General features: G+C 38.2%; 1 protein-coding gene across 1 annotated transcript in view; it reads left to right on the top strand.

The window, feature by feature from the left end:
- Window positions 1-20286, top strand: part of sima (HIF-1 transcription factor component sima) — a 43150-nt gene that overhangs the window by 8385 nt on the left and 14479 nt on the right. The window contains exons 2-7 of the mRNA XM_089591673.1: window positions 695-882; window positions 4536-4684; window positions 5066-5254; window positions 6909-7180; window positions 7499-7605; window positions 8598-8745. Coding sequence (XP_089447799.1) covers window positions 695-882; window positions 4536-4684; window positions 5066-5254; window positions 6909-7180; window positions 7499-7605; window positions 8598-8745 — 1053 coding nt within the window. The remainder of the gene's footprint in view (window positions 1-694; window positions 883-4535; window positions 4685-5065; window positions 5255-6908; window positions 7181-7498; window positions 7606-8597; window positions 8746-20286) is intronic.

The raw sequence follows: 20286 nt of genomic DNA, 5'->3' as shown, positions 1-20286 counted from the left end.
TCATTCGTTCGAAGCAGTCCCCTTACCTATTGTCCCGGGGTTTTTGGTGATTAGGTTCGTCAGGAGTATCGATTACCCCTCTGCTTATGATATGTTTTTTTATTCTTAATTTTTTGAACTTATAAATGTTCTAATGTCAATGCATGGGTGATAAAAACTTTTTAGTTATTCATTGCAAAAGCAAAGACATAGGGAGATATGTATCTTAATCTCACCACAGTTGCATGTCTCTATAAAAATTGTTACAGAAAAGAATGCACCATTGCTGTAGTTGTTATTATTATTATTTTCCTTTGCTCTCGTGTCAACGCCTTAGCTATCTCACCAAATTTCAACAATTGGTACAACCGTTCGAGACTAAGCGTGCGCGCATGCACAACATTAACCTTGTCGTGCTCTTTATTCGACCAAGTGAACTTTCATATACTTATCAATATAAATGAGCGTGCACTTGGACCTGTTCATTTTTCATACTTCCCCGTGAGCGCGCAAATGTAGTATCACTTTGTCAATCAAGTACATTTTTCGTGACGCACTTCATCTGATCTCCAAACTCTAGACCATTCTCGCTGACTATTTTTATTTTTCCAGAGCGCTGAAGTAAAAAAAAAAAAAAAAATACAAATTAATAAATTGAATAATAAAATGCATTATCATTATTATTTCATTATGTCTTGTTTATCGTGTGTTACAGGAGTAATGAGAAACGCAAGGAGAAGTCGCGCGACGCGGCTCGATGCCGTCGCAGTCGCGAGACGGACATCTTCATGGAGCTTGCAGCTATGCTTCCGGTCTCGACGTGCGAAACCGCCCACCTCGACAAGGCTAGCATCATGAGGTTGGCCATCGCTTACCTCAAGACTCGCACTCTCATGGATTCCGGTGAGTTGGCGTGTGTACATACATCGCGCACACATAATGCTACACCCTACCGTGTATACCCGCACCTTAATCGCTATCAGAGTAGGATACAGGGTTTCGTTCGATCTCATCTATGATTCTCATTGTATGAAATTGCTTGCATATCTTACAATTGAAAAATAGTGTAGTCATGAGAGTCCCTGAATCTCTAAAGTCCTCTAATGTATTTGTGTACAAGCGAAAGCCACATTTCATTTATAAAATAGGTAGTCAGTAACTGACGCGTGGCATACGTGATCACTCTATTACATATATTGTTACTATGATTACGCGCAGTAACCCCTATTGTAACTATTTGATACAATATTTCTTGTGTTGACCTCGATCTTAATTAATTCGGTGTCTCGTTGGTCCCTCTTTCAAACAGTCCTCATCAAAAAATCACGCACTTGTACTTGACCTTTTGTACTCACCTAGCACGTTTTCGTTTGCTCCTATTATCCTACACTTCCGTGTTGTTATAGAAAAAAAAAAGTTCTTATGGAAAATCCGAATTTTGTTATAGTTATACTCCGAGAAGAGTTTTTTTTTTTTCAACATTAAAATAAGTAGGTGGTTCTGGGCAAACTAGATTGCTTACACTGAGCTGAAAAAAATGGCAATCAGCAACAAAAACAATCAATGGTGTACCATACCGAATAACCCGTTTCCAATTTCAGTTTGCTCTACCTCATGGTTTTTCGTAGATTTTTACATGTATACACTGAATGAATGCATACGTGCTGCGTGCACTGCGTGGTGGCTATGGCATTGAACTGACGCATACATATACGTATACATTACACTTACAGTGACCGCTGCAAAAGAGTGAGACAGAGAGAAAAAACAATCATTCCCCCAATATGTGCACGACAACAACTGCTAATAAATATAACTGAACTTTATTATATGAGTATGGTATGCATGTATGCACGTACCATGTCATCGCATGATATCAATTTACTCGATTGGAAGAGGCTCGGGTAACGACGACGACGACGACGGTAAAGTGCGTGAAATTAGAATGTGCCAGTTACGGGATTTATGGTGCCGTGACACATTGATGCTGATGCTATTTTTTGCATGCTCTCAATCAAAGATATACATTAATGCAACATTGATGGTCATTCTTGACGATATAGTTAAACTCAGCGAAAAATTATAATCGAGACGTGACAAGATAAGAAGATGAATTTAAAAGTCCAAAGGAGACTGAGAAATTGAGTCTAATAATTTATCATGCAGATTATACCTACATGTATAAAATAGTACACATGACTTTGTTTAACCATCAATCTTTTTTTTCTTTTTCTTTTCAACATTCTATTATCAATCGCTAACTTGTGATCATTTAATCATAAAACGGATGGAAGGTTAAATTTTTACGCAAAGCATTTACCTCAGGAATACCAATAAAAAAATGTTTCACTATTATTACATTATTATTATAACCGTTATAATTTATTATTATCATTCAAATATATTTAACAACGAAAGAATCTTTTGCTGATTTTGGCATTTAAATTCTCTAGTTCAATCTCACTTTTTTCACATGCATACATGTATAATAATAATGATAATTTAAAAAAAGGTTCTTATTAATGGATTGGCGTCAGCAACCAGTTACATTTAAGGAGTCCCCACGTCGTGAGGAGAAAAAACAGGAACTTGCACCATCAAGCACGTGCCGAACATGTAAATGCAATAGCTATAAAACGTGGACACTCTTGTGTATGAATTTTTAACATGTATAAGGTGCGCTGTCCGTGCAAAAGCAAACCTTTTTTTTTTTTATTGTCTCAGACTCATACGTCGATGACTTGGTTTGCATTACTAATTACTTAATGTCACTATGCGGCCCTACTGCAGTTATAAGAATGTTTAGCTCCGAAAATTTCTTTAGAGTATTCATTGGAAAAAATCTTGAACTACAAAACCAACAACGTCAACAACAATGATTCATGTTGTTTATTGGTGACTTGAACAAATAATTTTGAAGATACTCTGGATGCTTAAAAATGCGTTAGAAACGTCAGTATAAAACCAACTCACCCCAATAATAATTCGCCCACCAAATGATAGTAGTTAAAATAATTTGTTAATACAAGAACATGTGTTAAAATCATGAAAGGATCCATACTATTTTCCTAAGATTTCATATAAAATACAATCATAATTGAAAGTAATTGTTTATAATAATTGTAATTCTTACTACTTACTATTCGAAAATTTAACATGGATTTTACTATGTTCAATACATTAAACATTAAAAAATGTTAGTAATCATGATAGAGTACAAAATTATACATATTTAAAAAAAATTTTAATTATATATAACTAATTAGAATTTTGTTGATTTATTTTTATTATCAATATTAAATAAAATCCCATATTTAATATAACTTTGTGTGCAAAGAGTGAATAATAAATAATATTTTAATTAATTTTCTTTCTTCTTGTCCATAACATGAAACAAAATATTTATACGACATTTATTGTCATCTAGTAACTTTTTATTACAGTTACTTAAACAAATAGTTGTTCTCAGTTAAGGCTTGGCATCTGATTGGTAAAAAAAATACTTTCTTTTGTGTTTGGTCCATTGTTAAATCACTACGTCGTTTTATGATACTGTTCCCTAGAATTCCCAGTTGTCTTCTTTATTCTCTTCTCGATCACCATGACTAATACTACTATTTTCATAATGCTTTTTTTGCTTAAAAACCTGTGTGAAAAATTTCTGTAAAATCCCAATAGTATATGATGGATGCTTAATATCACGAATAAAAATTTTTTTGGTGCTTTGCAAAAACTTTTTCCTCGAGTATTTCCACATTTACATTTATTGAAAACAATGGTAGGTTTGACGTCATGAAAGTGTTTGTACATATAGATGTGACAGTATATATTCAGGATATTTTTTAATTTCTTTTATTACCAATAACTGCAGCACGCTACTTCAAACACTATGTTTTTTCTCTGCAGGGGAAAAAAATTACATGAATTTAAAATACTTTTCAATGTGTCTTTGCGCATTAATTCTTCTCACTTTTCTAATTATTGAATGCACATGACTAATCTCCTTTTTTGAATTCAGGGTGCGAATGAACGAAATTCATTTTTACGTTGTTTTTTTCGTTTGTAACAAAAATTATAGTGTATCGCAAAGAGTGTTTATTGCAAAGACCTTGAACAGTGTTTTCTGTACCGATGGATTCGAATCCAGCATATTACGATTAATCGTTCGATGATAATTATAAGACTTTTTTTTAAACTTCTTAAGTAATATTTTTGCAGTTGTCTGATTAATGACACCTTCATAAACGTGGAAGCCTTATTTTCATAATTTTTTTTAGTTTCAAGAAGTGTTTATCAATGAAACATTTAATGTCTTTTGACGTTTTCGTTTGATTTTCATCAAAAATGTTCAAAACAATAATGGTTTCTACTTTATCTTATGAATTTAAAAATTGTTTTTCACAAGTTTTTTTTATCAATAGAATAATTTATTGTAACCAAAGTTAACTTGAAGTAAAGTGTTTTTTTTTTTTTTGCGACTCTAGCTTAATTGAACACAATGTAATTTCTACGACCCAATGACTACAAACATATATTCTTTTTTTATCTAATTGCAGTTCCGAAGCTGCTGACGAAGCTTGAAATCCAGCCAGAAGTGGACGAGCTCCTTCTCAAAGCCTTAGATGGTTTCGTGCTCGTCCTGGACAATAATGGCGACATGGTCTATCTTTCACCGAACGTTAAAGACTATCTCGGTATCGCTCAGGTATACAACGTTTATAATCCTCCCTGCCAAAGCTTAATCTATGACTATCATACGTTTTTTTTTTTTTTTTTTTTTTTTTTTCATACAAATATTAATTTATCGCGGTAATGATTGGAAAGTACTGATCTCGTTTTTGTTGATATATTTTTTATTACCTAGATATCTTTCCAGTGATTCTAGTCAATTGATTTTAATTGTAGATAATTTATATCAAAACAAGGTCTGAATTTATGATCCGTTATCATGGTATTCTTGCGGTTTGATCCAAGAATACACTTGAATTTCACACAAAAAACTGCGGCGTACATGCAATTTTCATCCACATACAACTCATTTTATAATCATAAATGTTTTTTTCTTTTTTTTTGTTTTTCAATGCAGATGGATTTGATGGGCCAGAGTGTCTTCGATTACAGCCATCCGTGCGACCACGATGAAATCAGAGAATCGCTGTCGCTCAAAACATCCGAAGCTGTCGAGCATCACAATCCCTGCAACATTTTCTTGCGGCTCAAGTGCACGCTCACAAGCAAGGGTCGCAAAGTCAATCTCAAGAGTGCGTCCTACAAGGTGCGACATTTTCGTGAGCTATTTTTAAGATTTTTGTTTGTCAAAAAAAAAGTGCTTAAATTTCATACATGGCTTGTTGCTCGATTTTATTTCATTAAAAAATAATAATTTCAGTTCTCTTTAACTTCCACGGATTTTATACTGAAAAACAAGCTGTTTCTCATTTTATACATGCAAATTGTATGAAAAGAAATTGTGTTTTGTGATAAAACTTTACGATAGAGTGAACATTTATTTTTTAAATAACTCAGCAACTGTTCATAAACTAAAATAATTCACTGCAGCCTGTTGTCGACGTAACGCAAAAAATATCAGAGTTTATGAATTAGTTGAAAATTTTTATTTAAATTTTTCTTTATCATGAAAACGGCCGCTTTGACATGTATTTTTGAATATTTGATATTCAGACTTTGCTTACGCTTGAATTCTATCTCAGTCTGATGTTTTTACGAGTACTTGAACTCGATTAAATCACAGTGAATGAATATAAGTGTGTACACAGAGAAGTGGTTGAAGCTCAGTCATCTGTAACGCATACGTCTTAGCCAGCTTGCGATACTGAAGTACTACTCTACTATTTTTAAAAAAATTTATTTCAATTTTACTATCCAGCTTCGTCATGTTTAATGTTAATTCTTAAGAAAATACGGAAGCAAAAAATTTAATGGTGTTATTAAAAGAATTATATTTGTAAATACCAAAAGAGGTCATTAAAAAGATTAAAGAGGTATATGCCGGTTATACAATTACTAAAATAATTGTTGAATCATAAAGCAATTGGAAGCTTAAAATAAATTCGTTTTCTTCTGCAACCCTTGAGTACATTGTGCTGTGATTTAAAAAAAAAAATTAATTACTTTAAGAAAATAATCAAGCACAACAATAATTGCAGTAGGGTGTTGAAAGAGTATTAATGCTCAAACAATATTAAGAACTCATGCATTGGTCTTACGATGTGTGGACATAATTTTCGAAAGTTTCACTGAACTCTCAATACTTATTTTTCGTTAGTATGAATTTTATCCTTCCTATCTTAAAAAAATGAACGTTTAGAAGAATTACACATTTCTGCTTGTATAATAATTAAATTATAAATATAAAATATTTGTCGATTCTTTATGTGTAATGCAAGGAATAATCTGGTACTATACTAGACTAGATTATAATTTATTCTATATAATTAATAGTTCGAGAAAGAAAAAGCTCAGCTTTTGTGATTATAAAAATAATAAGAGGCTTAGGATAAATTGTAGTCATGTTTTACAAAATACAAAACACAACATTGACTTTACGAAAAGCAAAATGATTTTATTATGCAATTGAAATTTCGCTAATGCTGGTTGTTAAGTGTTTAGATGAAATGTAACATTTGTTACAAGTTTACTTTAATCAGCTCCGAACATTTCCACCACATCTTAAATACTATTGCATGCTGATCTGCAATCAAAAACTGTACGCGATATTTTTGACGACTACAAGCAAAGTTATTTACATATCAATTGAAAAAAAAAAAAAAAATGAGATAATGAAAGGCCAGATAATTTATTGTATTGATGATATTTCAGTAACATTAAAATATCTGCTCATGCAGCTCTGTAAGAAATATACTCATATTTTTATAAAAATGTGTAAATTTGGTTTCACGTTCTTTCAGGTCATTCACTGTAGGGGTAGGCTCATCGTACACCCAAGCACTAAAGCAATAACGAATACCAGCAAAAGCGATGACAATAGTAATAACGAAAATAGCAATGGCGCTGATGAGTCCGACAGTTCGGAAGAGAGTCACGAAAAGGAACCTGGAGCTTCCTTGGTTGTTGTCGCCTCTCCCGTGCCACATCCGGGCAATATCGAAATACCGATGGGCAAATCGACATTCCTGTCGCAACATAATCTCAGCATGAAGTTCACTTACGCCGACGACAAGTTAGTCGATTTATCTACAACCACTAAAACGCCTGTAAAAATTAAATACAATTTTTTTTTAACCGTGACAAATTTTTATTTATTTATTTATTCATATCATTATGCCAACCAATACAAGGTAAACAAATTTTCAACTGAACTAATAAGATTAACCATGTTAAATTTTTCATATTGTAAATAATTTTCATTCGTGTTTTATGTATCATTGTATATAATAATTTTAGCCACATTATACAGTCAAACTAATACGATACCTAGTCCGTGACTCTACCATCCACCCCACATGGTTATTATTGAACGAAAAAAATTTTATTCCAGACTTGCTGAATTCCTTGGCTGGGAGAGCAATGATTTGATGGGTCAATCAGTTTTTGAGTTTCATCACGCTCTTGACAACGTATCATTGGACAAGTCTTTTAAATCGCGTAAGTTTACTATAAAAGAAAAAATACATACAATCAGCACGTAAATTGACACATTTTCGTTTTCAATAAAAAAATCTAACAATTTCTGAATAAAGTTACTATGGTTAAAAAAAAAAAAAAAAAACGAAATCAATTTTAAAAAGTCAAACTTTCACTAAATCGTAAAGCATGTCTAGCAAGTTGCAATCAAGATTTACGAAAGTTCCTCCTTCGTTTCTCCCACACCATCTTTATAGGTACAAAAAATCTGAAAACGCGAAGCTTACTTTGCACGGAAGTTTATCGCTTCCTCTTCGAAAACCACGTCATTTCCCAAAACGCGCAAGAAAACCCCTTTTGTTCTCAGTGTAAGTGTTATCGCGCGCGCGTGCCCGTTGTCGTATTGGTGGGGAGGACTCGCAAAATTTATCGGAGAGCCGAGTTTGCGCGTAGGTGGACAAACGAGACATCTTGCTTATCTCCTCTTTCGTATGATACTTTTTTAAAAAGCTTTCCGCATCCGTGGGACGACTGGAAAAAATTTTTGTTTCACGAGCTTTCGCGTACTTGAGGATCGTTGACCTTTTCAACGTATTGTTTTTATCTTCCTTTCCCGTATACCAACCAAATGACTTTTTCTCCCTGTACTACCTTAGTGTATAGGGAGCGTTGATCCTAATCTTCTTTTCCCAGATGTATAAGCGTCTTTCGTGCAAAGGTTCCCTTAGACAATACTACATGGGGAACGTTCACAGGTGCATCGTTCGGAATGCACGATAGCTCAATTCGGATTTTTTTATCCTATAACATCTTTTTTAACTCAAAAAAAGCCCAAACTAACCCGGTCAGCTTCTGAAACACTTGAAAAACTTAACGTCAACGATTTTGGTCATTTTACAAAATTCGCCATAAAATTTCAAGTATATTGTTTCAACTATTTGTAAGATAACACAAGAAAAATAATAGCAATGAGGGTAATAAAACACGCGTATTTACGCACGTTCGTGTTGCAGTGTTTAGCAAGGGACAGTGCGAGACAATGGCCTACCGTTTCCTGAACAAACAGGGCGGTTATGCCTGGGTCGTCACCCAAGCGACTCTCATCCACTGCTCGAGACTCCAGAAGCCGCTCTCCGTCGTCTGCGTCAACTACTTACTAAGGTAAGAGGAGTTTTTCTCCTTTTTTTTTTTCTCCTCAGCGTCGTCGTCGTCGTACTTTTTCTTTCTTCTCGTCCCTCTGTTACTGCCACGTGCGCGTCTCGAGTTCGAGACTAACACGCGTACGGAGAACAAGCCGTACTGGTTGTAAAATGAGACATCCGTGACATGGAAAATTAAGCCCCTGCCACTGGTGTTACGCAGTCGAGAAATGATGTTACTTTTTTTTTTTTTTTTTTTTTTTTTTTTTTTTTTTTTCTTTGCCTGAACCCCTCAGTTGCACTCTTTAACAATGACTTCGCACATTTGTGGATACATGTGTACATTTAGCTAGGCATAGTTGTCGATTTTTTGTGCGAGATCAAAAAGACATTTAATCCACTCGAGGCAAACTTTCACGGGCCCCCTTTGGAAAAAAGTGAATGCCCAAAACTTTGAGGCCTACCACGGGTACATGGGTTATTGGGTTATATTCTGTTGGTCCAAAGACCGGCAGACCCCTGCGAAGGATAGTCGACGGGTTCTTCTTTTTCTGTATGCCCAACCAAAAAGCCAAGTTTCGTCCATCGCCAATCAGAACATTATCCCAAGGGAAAAGATACAAACACAGCAAGCCATCGATTATTACCAAAATATCCTCGAGAAAAAAAAAAATTACTAAATGAGTTTACGCGTTGGTAGGTAAAAATATATGTTGTGTTTAAGACGAAGCTTAGTATTTTTGCGAGAGATCCTCTGAATCCCGCGTCAAATGAAAATTACATTCCCGAGCTTTTACGTCCTGACTTGGAAAAAGGGCGGGTTAAAGTATCCGGCTATTTAATGAGCCACACTATTAGTTTTCGTGACTCAAGATAATTTTTATGAGTGTGGAAGGACATGACAAATGGTTAGTCGTTGTTTCGAGAGAAAAAATTGTTTTTAAAAAAAATTTAATCTTCTTAAAACAAGAGACGCAATTGTCGTTCCATCGTTAAGGGTAAACCGAGCGTTCAATTTAAAAGCTAAATATTTTGAGTGTACACTCGTAAGAACAGGTGCGTCTCGCTTGGGATTGTTAAAGGGACGAAACCCGCGCGATTGACGCCAGCGAGGATAAATCGATGCCAACGAGACAGACAATTATATACTCTTCCTCCTCCCCTAAACACGAAAAGCTTCATATCTGATGAAAAGTATTGCGGTACACCAAGGTACGAGTGTTTAAATTTTTACCCACACTTTTCTTCAGTGGGTGTACACGTGGTACGTGTTCAGTGGCATTAGAGTTTCATACACACAGGACATCGATCTGCGAGTCACAGTCATCATCGTAGTAATACAAAGTACATAGAACAAAAGCTTTGCCTGAAGCCACCCCTCGAAAAATAAAGTAAAATATTACGTACATCTCCTACCGTGCTCGCAGCGATACCAGCACATCGGCAAGATCTCAACGCAGCCGAGCGGAATAATTTGAAAATTCAATTTATCACCTCTCTCGGCTCTGCTTTCCATCTGCACTCGTCGTACTTGATCTCGACAATAAAAGAGATGGCAACCCCCGATTACAACTTGTTCCGTTTATTTGTGTACCAAAAGTGTACCTATACATTCCTTTGACAATAAAACATCCCCCGTCCCCCTAACTCGCAGTACCCGTCGAAATTCCGCTCGGCAGAGCCATTCTCTGGGCCAGCCAGATCCCCGGCGTTATTACCCCTCCCCCCTCCCAATCAAAGCTCCAGAGCTCCCTCGAAAGGACACCCATCCTCCCTCCAACGCTCGATTATTTCTCCCTGACCCGGTGGCGTAGTTTCCTCCTCCTCCTCCTCCTTCTGCCGCCCTCTCAAGGCCCTCCCTCACTCCGCTTGCGCGGGTACACGTATACACCACCTCTATACTACTCCACTATAATATATACGCTCACAGTAGCAGCAGCAGCTCCTCCGCGCATCTTCATGGTCGATACGACCCAGCAGCCATGTAACCAGCCGAGCCTCCCTCTCCCTGCCGTGTGGGTCGCGAGGGAGCGCCGCTACACGCGCGCCGCCCGATCGAAAGGGAAAGCGAAAGCGAAAGCTACCCTCCTCCTCCTCCTCCGCCAATACGGACGCACACGTGTGTGTGTATGCCAACCCCCTCTCTCTTTTTTTTTCCCTCGAAGCAAAGGGCAGAAGAGGAGGGGCTCCGCGCTTTCCCTCGGCGCGCGTGATACATCCTCCGTGATAACCGGCCGTACGGGCTGGCGAGCTTTTTGTGCTTGCGACCTCGACTTTTTTGTCGTTGGTCGGCCACGGGGAAGAGGAAGAATTAAAGGAGCCGAGGAAGCGACCGAGGACACGACACACCTGTGCACTGGGTAAAACGGCCTTAAGTGTGTTTCTCCCTTACATTATTATTTTTTTATTTTTTTTTTATTTTTTAATTCAAGTTCGGGAGCTTTTCTTCGAGAAGATGGGAGGGAAGTGATGTGTGCTGGTGTGCCAACGTTGCGGCACTTTCGCTTTCGACACAGAGCTTTCAAGATGCGCGCGCGTGTGTGTGTTAGTGCAGGGTTTCCCGAGCTGATATTACTGCTCTGGTCTCCGCTGTCAAGTGTTCGAAGCTGTGCTTTTTTTTTTCCTTCCTTCTAATGAGGCACCTTTGGGATTCACGGTTTTTTTTTTTTTTTTTTTTTTTTTGGTGTGCTTTTAAATAAGTTATAATATTAGTAATCGTGAATGTACTCGAGATGGGAAAAATCGGCTTTTCAAGAGGCCACCGTTACGTTAACGAAGCAGTCAAGCGGTTATATTTCCGCGAGTGAAGCAGTAAGTGTTCAACGCGATAGTTACATTAGAACTCAATGTCTTTAGTCGATTCAATACAAAATACCTTCGTACAGTGCCGTTTAAAGCTTGAGCGATGCGTTTCATCAACATGACATCGAAGTACCCCTTTGCTGAGCAATTTATTTTTCACATATTTTTTTATGACGCGTTCGCGCTCATCCCCCAAATTTGTAACACTTGAACGACAATTAGTCGAGGTTTTTAATGTATGCGCGCCATTTTTTTTTATTTTTTTTTATTACATAATTTTCTTTTCTCGCGACGTTGATGTTATTGGGTGTTGTAAGGGAGCAAAGTGTCGGAGTCATGTTGGCGTCGAGCGGGGAGTCAGTCGGATGCATTAGTATCGGCTCTACTTTCATTACATCGGAAAGTGTGTATAATTGATTTTTCCTCGTAAAAAGCTTTTCTATTTTTGGAGCGGTCTATATTTGTGTCTACTGTGTACGACGGAGTGATCTCGTTCGTGGTTTTTACACGATTATTGAATCTTGAAAGGGCTGTTTTGTTAACATTTTTTTTTGTTTGTTGACGTATACTTTTCCCATTTTTATCGCAAAGTAAAATCCTGGTTTTCTTTCATTCATTTTGAATTGGCCAGTTTCGTATCTTTTTTCGTTAAATAATTAATGCCAGGGGGTCTGCAAAAACTCATCCGAAGACATACCCACTTTACTTCCTCATTCATAAAAAATTTAGCACTCGAAAGCTTGATTCACGAGACTCATCTGACCAAAATGAATTTTGCCATTTTTTTGCTAATACGTAATATTACATTGAATAAATGATCAGTTGACTTTTTTCTTCTTTTTTTTTACAGTTATTTTAATTATGATCAAAAGTAAATTATCAAGTAATGATAGCTCACGATTCATCAAACAGTGTTATTCATGTTTCCTGATTTTTAAATAAAAATTTAACTTTTTGTGACTCAGTTCCAACTAATATCGATAAAATTTATGTAGATATTTAGTACTTATAAAATCACCAAAAAAAATCAAAATTACTCTATAGTTTATACTTCATAGCGGGAAAAAGTCTCTTTTGATTTATTTTTTGTTAAAAAATCCGTAAAGTTGTGCGATAATATTTTGTGTAACTACACTTTCAACAAAATACAAATATTTTAAATATTAATTGTCCAGTGATATTTTGATACAAAAGCTCCTTTAAAAAAGCTACGTTGCTACAAGTCCGATAAAAGTTAGCCCCCTCCTAAAGGAGTTCCAGTCAAACTCGAAAACTATATTAAATTCGCGAAAACAAGTTTAGTGCACGACTTTTGCATGCGAGTATACAGTGGGAATCGGATTACGCGTACGTAGAGAGAAAACCGTGTCTGGTAACATCGTGCGCGGTCAGCGACAAGCGAAAGACGCTATACGAGTAAACAGATCCCTCGTCATACGGTGCAGGTATATACATAGTTTAAGCTTTCGTTTATTAACATCCACTGCTGTGCTACTGTAGGAAAAAAGGCAAACGAAAGAAGAGGTAAGTTAAAGCGTTGACTGACGTGGAGCCGTTTTCCGTCCGTGCAGGTGTATATACCTCGGCGTGTCATTTCTTTGATGATGATGCTCCAGTGGCGTCGACTTACAAAGCTCGCGATGCCTTGTATGCGGGAGAGGACGGGGTAAACATTGCGCGCCTATACTTACGCTACAGGCGATATTTTTCGGTACAGCTTTTTGGGGATTTTACCGACAGCTCGTTTTTTTTCCTCCACTCCGAGGCAAGGCGCGTTTATATTTGGAAAACAAGCCAGAAACTTGAGATATTGACTGAAAAATACGCGTGTTGTTGGTTTTTAATATGTGCGTCGCTATCGGCGATCTGTCCCGCGAAAATCTGCATGTACGCAAATGCCACGACACTACATATAACCGTACAGCGAAAGATTACGCAAGAGAAGCACCCCGCGCGACTAGGCAGTCTTCAACGGCGGTGTAACGTATACATATGCTGTAGAAATTAATCATCTATTTTCTTCGGCCCGTCAAACTGTTTTTACGACCCTGCGATCACTTTTCGACAAACAAATCATTTCGAGGATTTTCCTAGATTGTTTTGAGTAATGTGTGCTTTAAAAGCTTCATTTTGTTTGTGAGAAAAAAAAAACAACGTTTCAACTCTTTCTCTTGACGATGGATCCCCTATTTCTTCAATCGGTACGCGTGATCGATACTTACATCACAGCAGGTACCTCTACACGTATGTATGTATATCTTTTTGTACAAAAAGTATACTCCATATATGTATATAATTATTAATTTCTTTTTATTCAAAGTATTGTTTGCCGATTCTTTTTGAGTATTACTCAAGGCAAGCCTGATGGCGAGGGATCGTAACACTAGTTTGTAAAGTAGATATTATCATTTTCGCGTGTACAAACTTATGAAAAAACAATATAATATATATATATATTGCGTGGAAACAACATGCCATCGGAAATCCTTGAAAAACTTTGGGTATTGGTGTGTATACTCTGCATACATAACGGATATTCGGTGTCTGCGTCAAAGCATCCGGTCAAAGCGCACGTGATCTAGCACATACATACGCGCACACTCGGAGCTCCAAGGGCTTCTCGCCTGTAGGTACGTATACGTATATTATGTATACGACATCGCAGTGATTAGCCGATTTATGGAGCTTTACATGCACCTCTATTCTCAACGACGATTGCTCGAGGGAGGATATCTCGAAGCGACGCCTCTGCGACGCGTGACTGTAGCGTTTGATCAATCATAGTATTTTTACGCGCTATGCACCAACAAGTTGGAAAAACCTTTGAAAATGAAAACTCGAGCGGGATTTAACGTTTCTTTCGTTACTTCATGCATCGTCTTACCTTTCATTTGTGTTTTCACTGCGTAAAAATACCTTTTTACGATACAATGGGCTTATGTGGGTTGTGTATTTAAATCTCAACTCTTTTTTTTTTCCACTCGGCGCCTTTCAAAAAATTTTTTTAGAACACAGCCTCAACTCCAAGCTTTTGGACTGTATTCAAAATTTTAAGCTCTTCACGTAACTTCATCGTATATATACTTACCGCGTGCATTAAGAAGTGTGCAGGTAATGGGTGTCTCTGTTTATCTTAAAAAAAAAAAAAAAAAGTTAAGTCGTGAGGTTTACAGCTGACACTTGAATTTTCTAAATGTACACATACGTGACGTTAATAAAATTGAAATTTTACAATGATTTACAATAATAGTATTGAAAATAAACGTACGAGAACTCTTTGTTGTTTGTAATAAGATTAAATTTGTTGCCGTCGTGTCTTGCAAGCTCTTCACATTACATAAGTACTTCGCTTTGTTTTAGTCCTTCATTTCACTGTACTTCGTGTGATACGTCTTCTCCTTCTTATTTCCTTTTTTTGGTAAAATTACCAAAAAATAATGTTTATTCCTTGTGTTTTTATTGTTGTTTGGACTTTTTAACATCATCCTAACTCCAGTTTTACTATTACGAACAAAAATCGTAAATTAACATTCCACAATTGAGTTTTTGCTTCCTGCCATAAATTTGTTCTTTTTGCTCATCTTTCTCCTGTCCAGCCAAGCAAGTTACGGGCACATACTTTGTTAGCCATTAGCTCTATTTGCTCTCGTTAAAGCTTAGCTCCCTTCCTCCCTCCACCATCACTTTCAAATATGTAACACACACGTGCGCGTTAAACCGTTGCTCCAAAGATTTTGACGTCTTTGGTGTCCTTTTTTCCTTGCGTCTGAATATCGATGTTGCCATCGCTTGCGATCCAGAAGCGTTTACCTCGTAATTACAGTCCGTTCAAAGGAGAAAAGGCAAAACACCGCGAGGAAATTGCAACGCGAGACCGTGGCGCCTCGATGGTTGATTTATTGATCACGTATGTATGCATGAGCACCGAGTCTCGATACGTTATTTTGTAGAGGGAAAAGGAAAAAAAAAGAAAAAAAGGAATTAATTATTCAGCGACAAACACAGTAACGTATATAGATACCATCCACAACAGTGACTGGCTGTACATAAAGTACATAGTTTGGTGTACACGTGCTCGTTTGTGTTAATCGTGGTTGGTTCTGATGGGCCTTTTAGAGCTTACGAGTTCTCGTTTATGTATCAATATACATATATATGTACACGTATTACGCCTCACTAGCTCTCTCTCTCTTGCTGTTTTCCTTATCGACTCGTGTGATCCCAGACCGTTTGACTGACTTTTGCGGTGTGGGAGATATAAGCTCTAAAAGTCGGGAGCTTTTTGCTTGCAAGACAAGCTATGAAACTATATTACTACGAGGATCGGCTCCAAGCCAGTTCGAGGGTAGATGGAAAAAACAAAAAATCTCTTGTTTGTTATCAAATGCCGTTCAACTGAGCGAATCCAGAGTGAGTGTGCAACTAACGTTGTTTTAAATGCTTAGTTTTTCGCGGATAACCGTAACGCCGATGAGATGAATCATGTTTGAAAAAACTGTTTCATTTGTATGTTATACCTTTAGTTTTGTATTGTTTGTGCACGTGTATCGATATACCGTCGTTTCGCGTAATATACAACATTCACTTGATCACGATAGTAAAATAAGTACATCAGTTCTATCGTTCGCAAAGCATCCGAATCGTGGAAATCATGATTTATTTTGTTCAAGTGATGTATCATGTATCACAAAACTCGCGTAACCTTGTCTGCGAATCTTTTTTTTTTTTTAAGTATTATTATTTTCGCGCCTCTCGCGTCCAATAAGAGTTGCGCAAGAGAACGAAGACATGGTTACAGGCGCGCGATTATCTCTGCCGTTGCGTGCGAGGAGACGGTGACCGTATAATACCAGAGCAGATTTTGTAGGTATTAGAATGCGCAAAAGAGCCGCGTGACGAAAATGCCGGAGCGCAACGATAACAGCTAGCGGCTGTTGTTGGCTTGGCTCTTCCTGTTGCACGAGTGTTTCTCCCGCCAATACTTTATACATGCACACGCAGAAAACTCGTGATGACGAATCTTACGTTGATATTCAAAAGAGATTTTTTTTTTTTGTCCAACACTTGCTTAGAGCCTGTGATTTGCACGTAAGTTATACTTATTCACATGGAAATTTTTCATTGTACCCAACCGAAAAGATAGTGCAGCTGCGCTTATCAAACTATGATCTATGTCACGTTCTGTCTCTATTTTTCTTCCATTTGTATTATGTAATTTACGTTTATCTCGACACTTGGATGTCCAATAAATCCGAAAGCCCAACAGAAAACTGATAACTCGTGTTTGTTTTTCGGAAAAATTTAATCTCATCTTCTAACGAAATCTGTTTTGAATTGAATTTGTTTGCTCGGTTGAAGCGAAATAAAAAAAGAATCCGCAATAGTGTTATATGTGTTCCGTTTCGGTTCCGCTCCTTACCACGTGTTTATTAACATCTTTTCAAAGCTCTGCAGCGCAAAAATTTTTAAATATATATGATACACCTCGGTCCATGATTAGAAAGACCTTTCTTAAAAAGTTTCGTTACTCTATTTTTCAGTAATCTATGTAAAAAAGGGAGTGAAGCAATGTTTTGTATTGTCATTTCAATAATTGGATTTCTGGAGTCGGGAATACTTACATTAGGGGGCTCTTTGTCGCTTGACTGAATTTTCCTCAATTTTCTCCTACGTGGAAAAATAAAAGTAACCACGTGTTCACTAGGAAACGTAGTTTAAAAAATCTCGCAACTCTGTTTAAAACTATCGTGTATCATATATACCTAAGCAAATAATTGAAGTTCTTCCCAGTATGACAAAGGAAGAGTGAGAGTTACCGCTTGACCCCACCAATAGTAGTTCGAGAACTGCACTTGCCATTCAATTTTGAAATCCAACCTGTCATCTCGAGAGTCGTGCACCTATACGTATACAATTACTTGACAAGTTCACCCGAAGAGCTAACGTTTACCTTTCTCGATTCTATCCCTCGGGTGACCGAGTATAAAAACGGGCACAAAGTATCATGTTTTCTACCAATTTGAAAACGCCCCGATGTACCTTTTTTCCTATGAAATTTTGAAAATATCAATGTAAATCGCGAGAAATCTCACAAAAAAAAACAAAAAAAAAAAGATACGAAGAGCCAATCGATCGGTATGGAAAGAAGAAACCTCCTATCAACAACAACAAGAATGAGTCAGGAAAGCAAAAGCAAGTCACAGGGGAGTGAAACAAGTCTGAAGTGGAAGATGGATGTGCGAGACGTAATGCGGTACGAATCACACTTATCCCGCCGCGATAACACACATATGTACAATTGTAAATATATACATATATGTATATAGACGCGAGGAAGCGATGGATATAATATGCCTAGGCGCGTGATTATGGCAGCACAAGGCGTCAATTGACCAACGCAACGGCCGTTACTTCACTTTGAAAAATCTTTCGATGTATAGCTCTATAGAGTTACGTAATTATATTATTCAGCGCAGCTCAATCGGGGTAACTTGTACAAATCTAATTGACCGTGCGATACCAACGAGACGATGGCGAAAGTCATTGACGAATCCGCCCGAGACCGGCCATCACTATACACCCATTACACGGATCGTCAAAAATGAAGAAAGAAAAAAAAAAAAAAAAGAAAAAAAAAACAATTGTGATTTTAATGGAGTGCCACCGGGATGTGGTCGATGGCACCCAAGTTGGGCCGGCGCATTTGCCGCCGCTGCGGAATTAAAACGGCGCGCATGATTTCTTTGGCCGGCGACCAAACGATTGGATTTCTTTGTATATATTTCTCCTCCCCCGCATCCGTGTACCCACCGATTCTTCGACTCTTTGGGATGCAGCTTCGAAGAAAAAAAAAAGAAGATCTCAGACCCAACTTCAAACGCTTGAAAACACACGCACACATCACAATACGCATGCATATGTATACGAGGGGCGTCCGTATAACTGCACTCGCTTCGTTATATATATATATATAGGAGGGGCGATCCGAAGCAAAGCCTTCTCTTCTCTGATGTGTGTAACGCATTCCTCAGTGGTGGTGCGCGCTCACGGAGAGTAGGTTGGGTACGGCGCACCAAGACTCGGTATACATATATACACATTTGCAAGCTCGGGGCTAATTTTCGTCCACGAACGTAGGGGGTGGCAATGAGAGAAGCACAGCAGTATAGTGACAGGTGTATGGCAGATGTTGGGAGTACAGGTGGAGTTTGATAATGTACTCGGGGGGGGGGGGAGGGGTATCGACGACGCGAGTTCTTACCGATCGGCGCTTTCGAGCTTTGGACGTGTCGGTGCAGCGGCAGCAGCGGTGCATAATAAACGCGCGTACGGCCGAGCTTACATAAGCATCAGAAGCGCAGAGGCACGCACACACAGTCGCGTGCTGGCTGTCAGTGTCGTTACAGTGGTGCGGCCGAGTTAGAGAGAAGGAGTGTGAGAAAAAAAAAAAAAATAAATAAGAAAAGAGGGAGAGACGCTGTACGTGCGCATGTGTGTGTGCGGGTGTCGAGCGCTTCTCGTCTCTTTTTCTTACTCCGGATGGATGGACCAGTAACAACAGCAGCGGCAACAGAAGAGCCGTCCTCGTCGTCGTCGTCGTAGCTCGTGCACGCCAAAGCCAGCGGATGGCCGAGTAGCTTTACGAACGAGTGGTACGTTTGGACGGGCGCGATGAATTTTCATCCGTATTGCGCTCGACCCCCGGCCTCGAACTACTATAAGTACATGCAGCGAGCGTTTTTTTTTTTTTTTTCTTCTTCTCCTATACCCTCGAGAGGAGCGCGTGACTCGTGATGCGATTGTGCCTATACAGAGTGGAAGATAATTACATGCACCCGATTGGTTTTGAGGTTTTTATCGTGAAAAAAAAAAAAAACCCCAAATCGCTGTCATCATCGTTGGTCAACAGTGCCGGTGGCAGCAATGGCAGCAGACCGATCCGGGAGAGTGGCTATATACACACGAAGCAGAAATGATCGGTACACTCCATACCGATCTTCCCATGTTACCTACTTAGGTAGGGACAAAAAAGTCTAATGTGTGTACAAGCACCAACAGCAGCCAAACGTAACGGTGGGACAATTGTGTGTGCATGTGTTATTATACCTAATACGTTAAACGAGAAAGAGTCGAGGAAGGGAGGGTGTATAATATTGGATGATCCGAGCCGGCGATAAGTAGCGCGTGTGGATACTCTTTTAAATTTAGTTGTGTATGGCGCGTCGAGTGAGAGGACACATAGTCATACATGCATATACATACAGGGGAGAGAAGATCTGTCGCGCGTGGTGCTCTATGTGCGTATGTATACGTATATATAACGTTACGTGTAATGTACGAACACGCGCGCAAAGTATATAAGCGCGAAGAATCGCTCGGGAGTTTGAAATTGCTCGAGTTACAGCTGGAATTCTTTGTCTTGGCGCTGTCAAGTTCGTCTTTTGGCGTTGTCAATTGGCAACGAAGTAAATACGATGTAGCTGAATTGCGGTGTACCGATCTATACATGTATCAACTGAGGTGATCGTTGGCAGAAAAAAAGGGGGTCTAATGATAATGATTTGTTAACAGTAAAATAAAAAAAAAGAATCATTTTGTCAAGATTGTCATTTTCCTCAAACACAATGTACCGGTTAAAAGATCCAGTGCGTTCATTCGAAGAAGTTAAACTGCCGCTCGATACTGTATATATGTATACATATATGCATTTATAGTCATTACGGAAAGAACCCGATGATAATCTCGGTAGGGGCACAGTCTC

This window comes from Copidosoma floridanum, unplaced genomic scaffold, assembly GCF_036245765.1.
Source record: "Copidosoma floridanum isolate Cflo_tuat_1 unplaced genomic scaffold, Cflo_Japanese_pri ptg000013l, whole genome shotgun sequence".
NCBI lineage: Eukaryota > Metazoa > Arthropoda > Insecta > Hymenoptera > Encyrtidae > Copidosoma > Copidosoma floridanum.
Note: the sequence above shows the minus strand (reverse complement) of the source record. Positions and strands in the feature narration are given on the sequence as shown.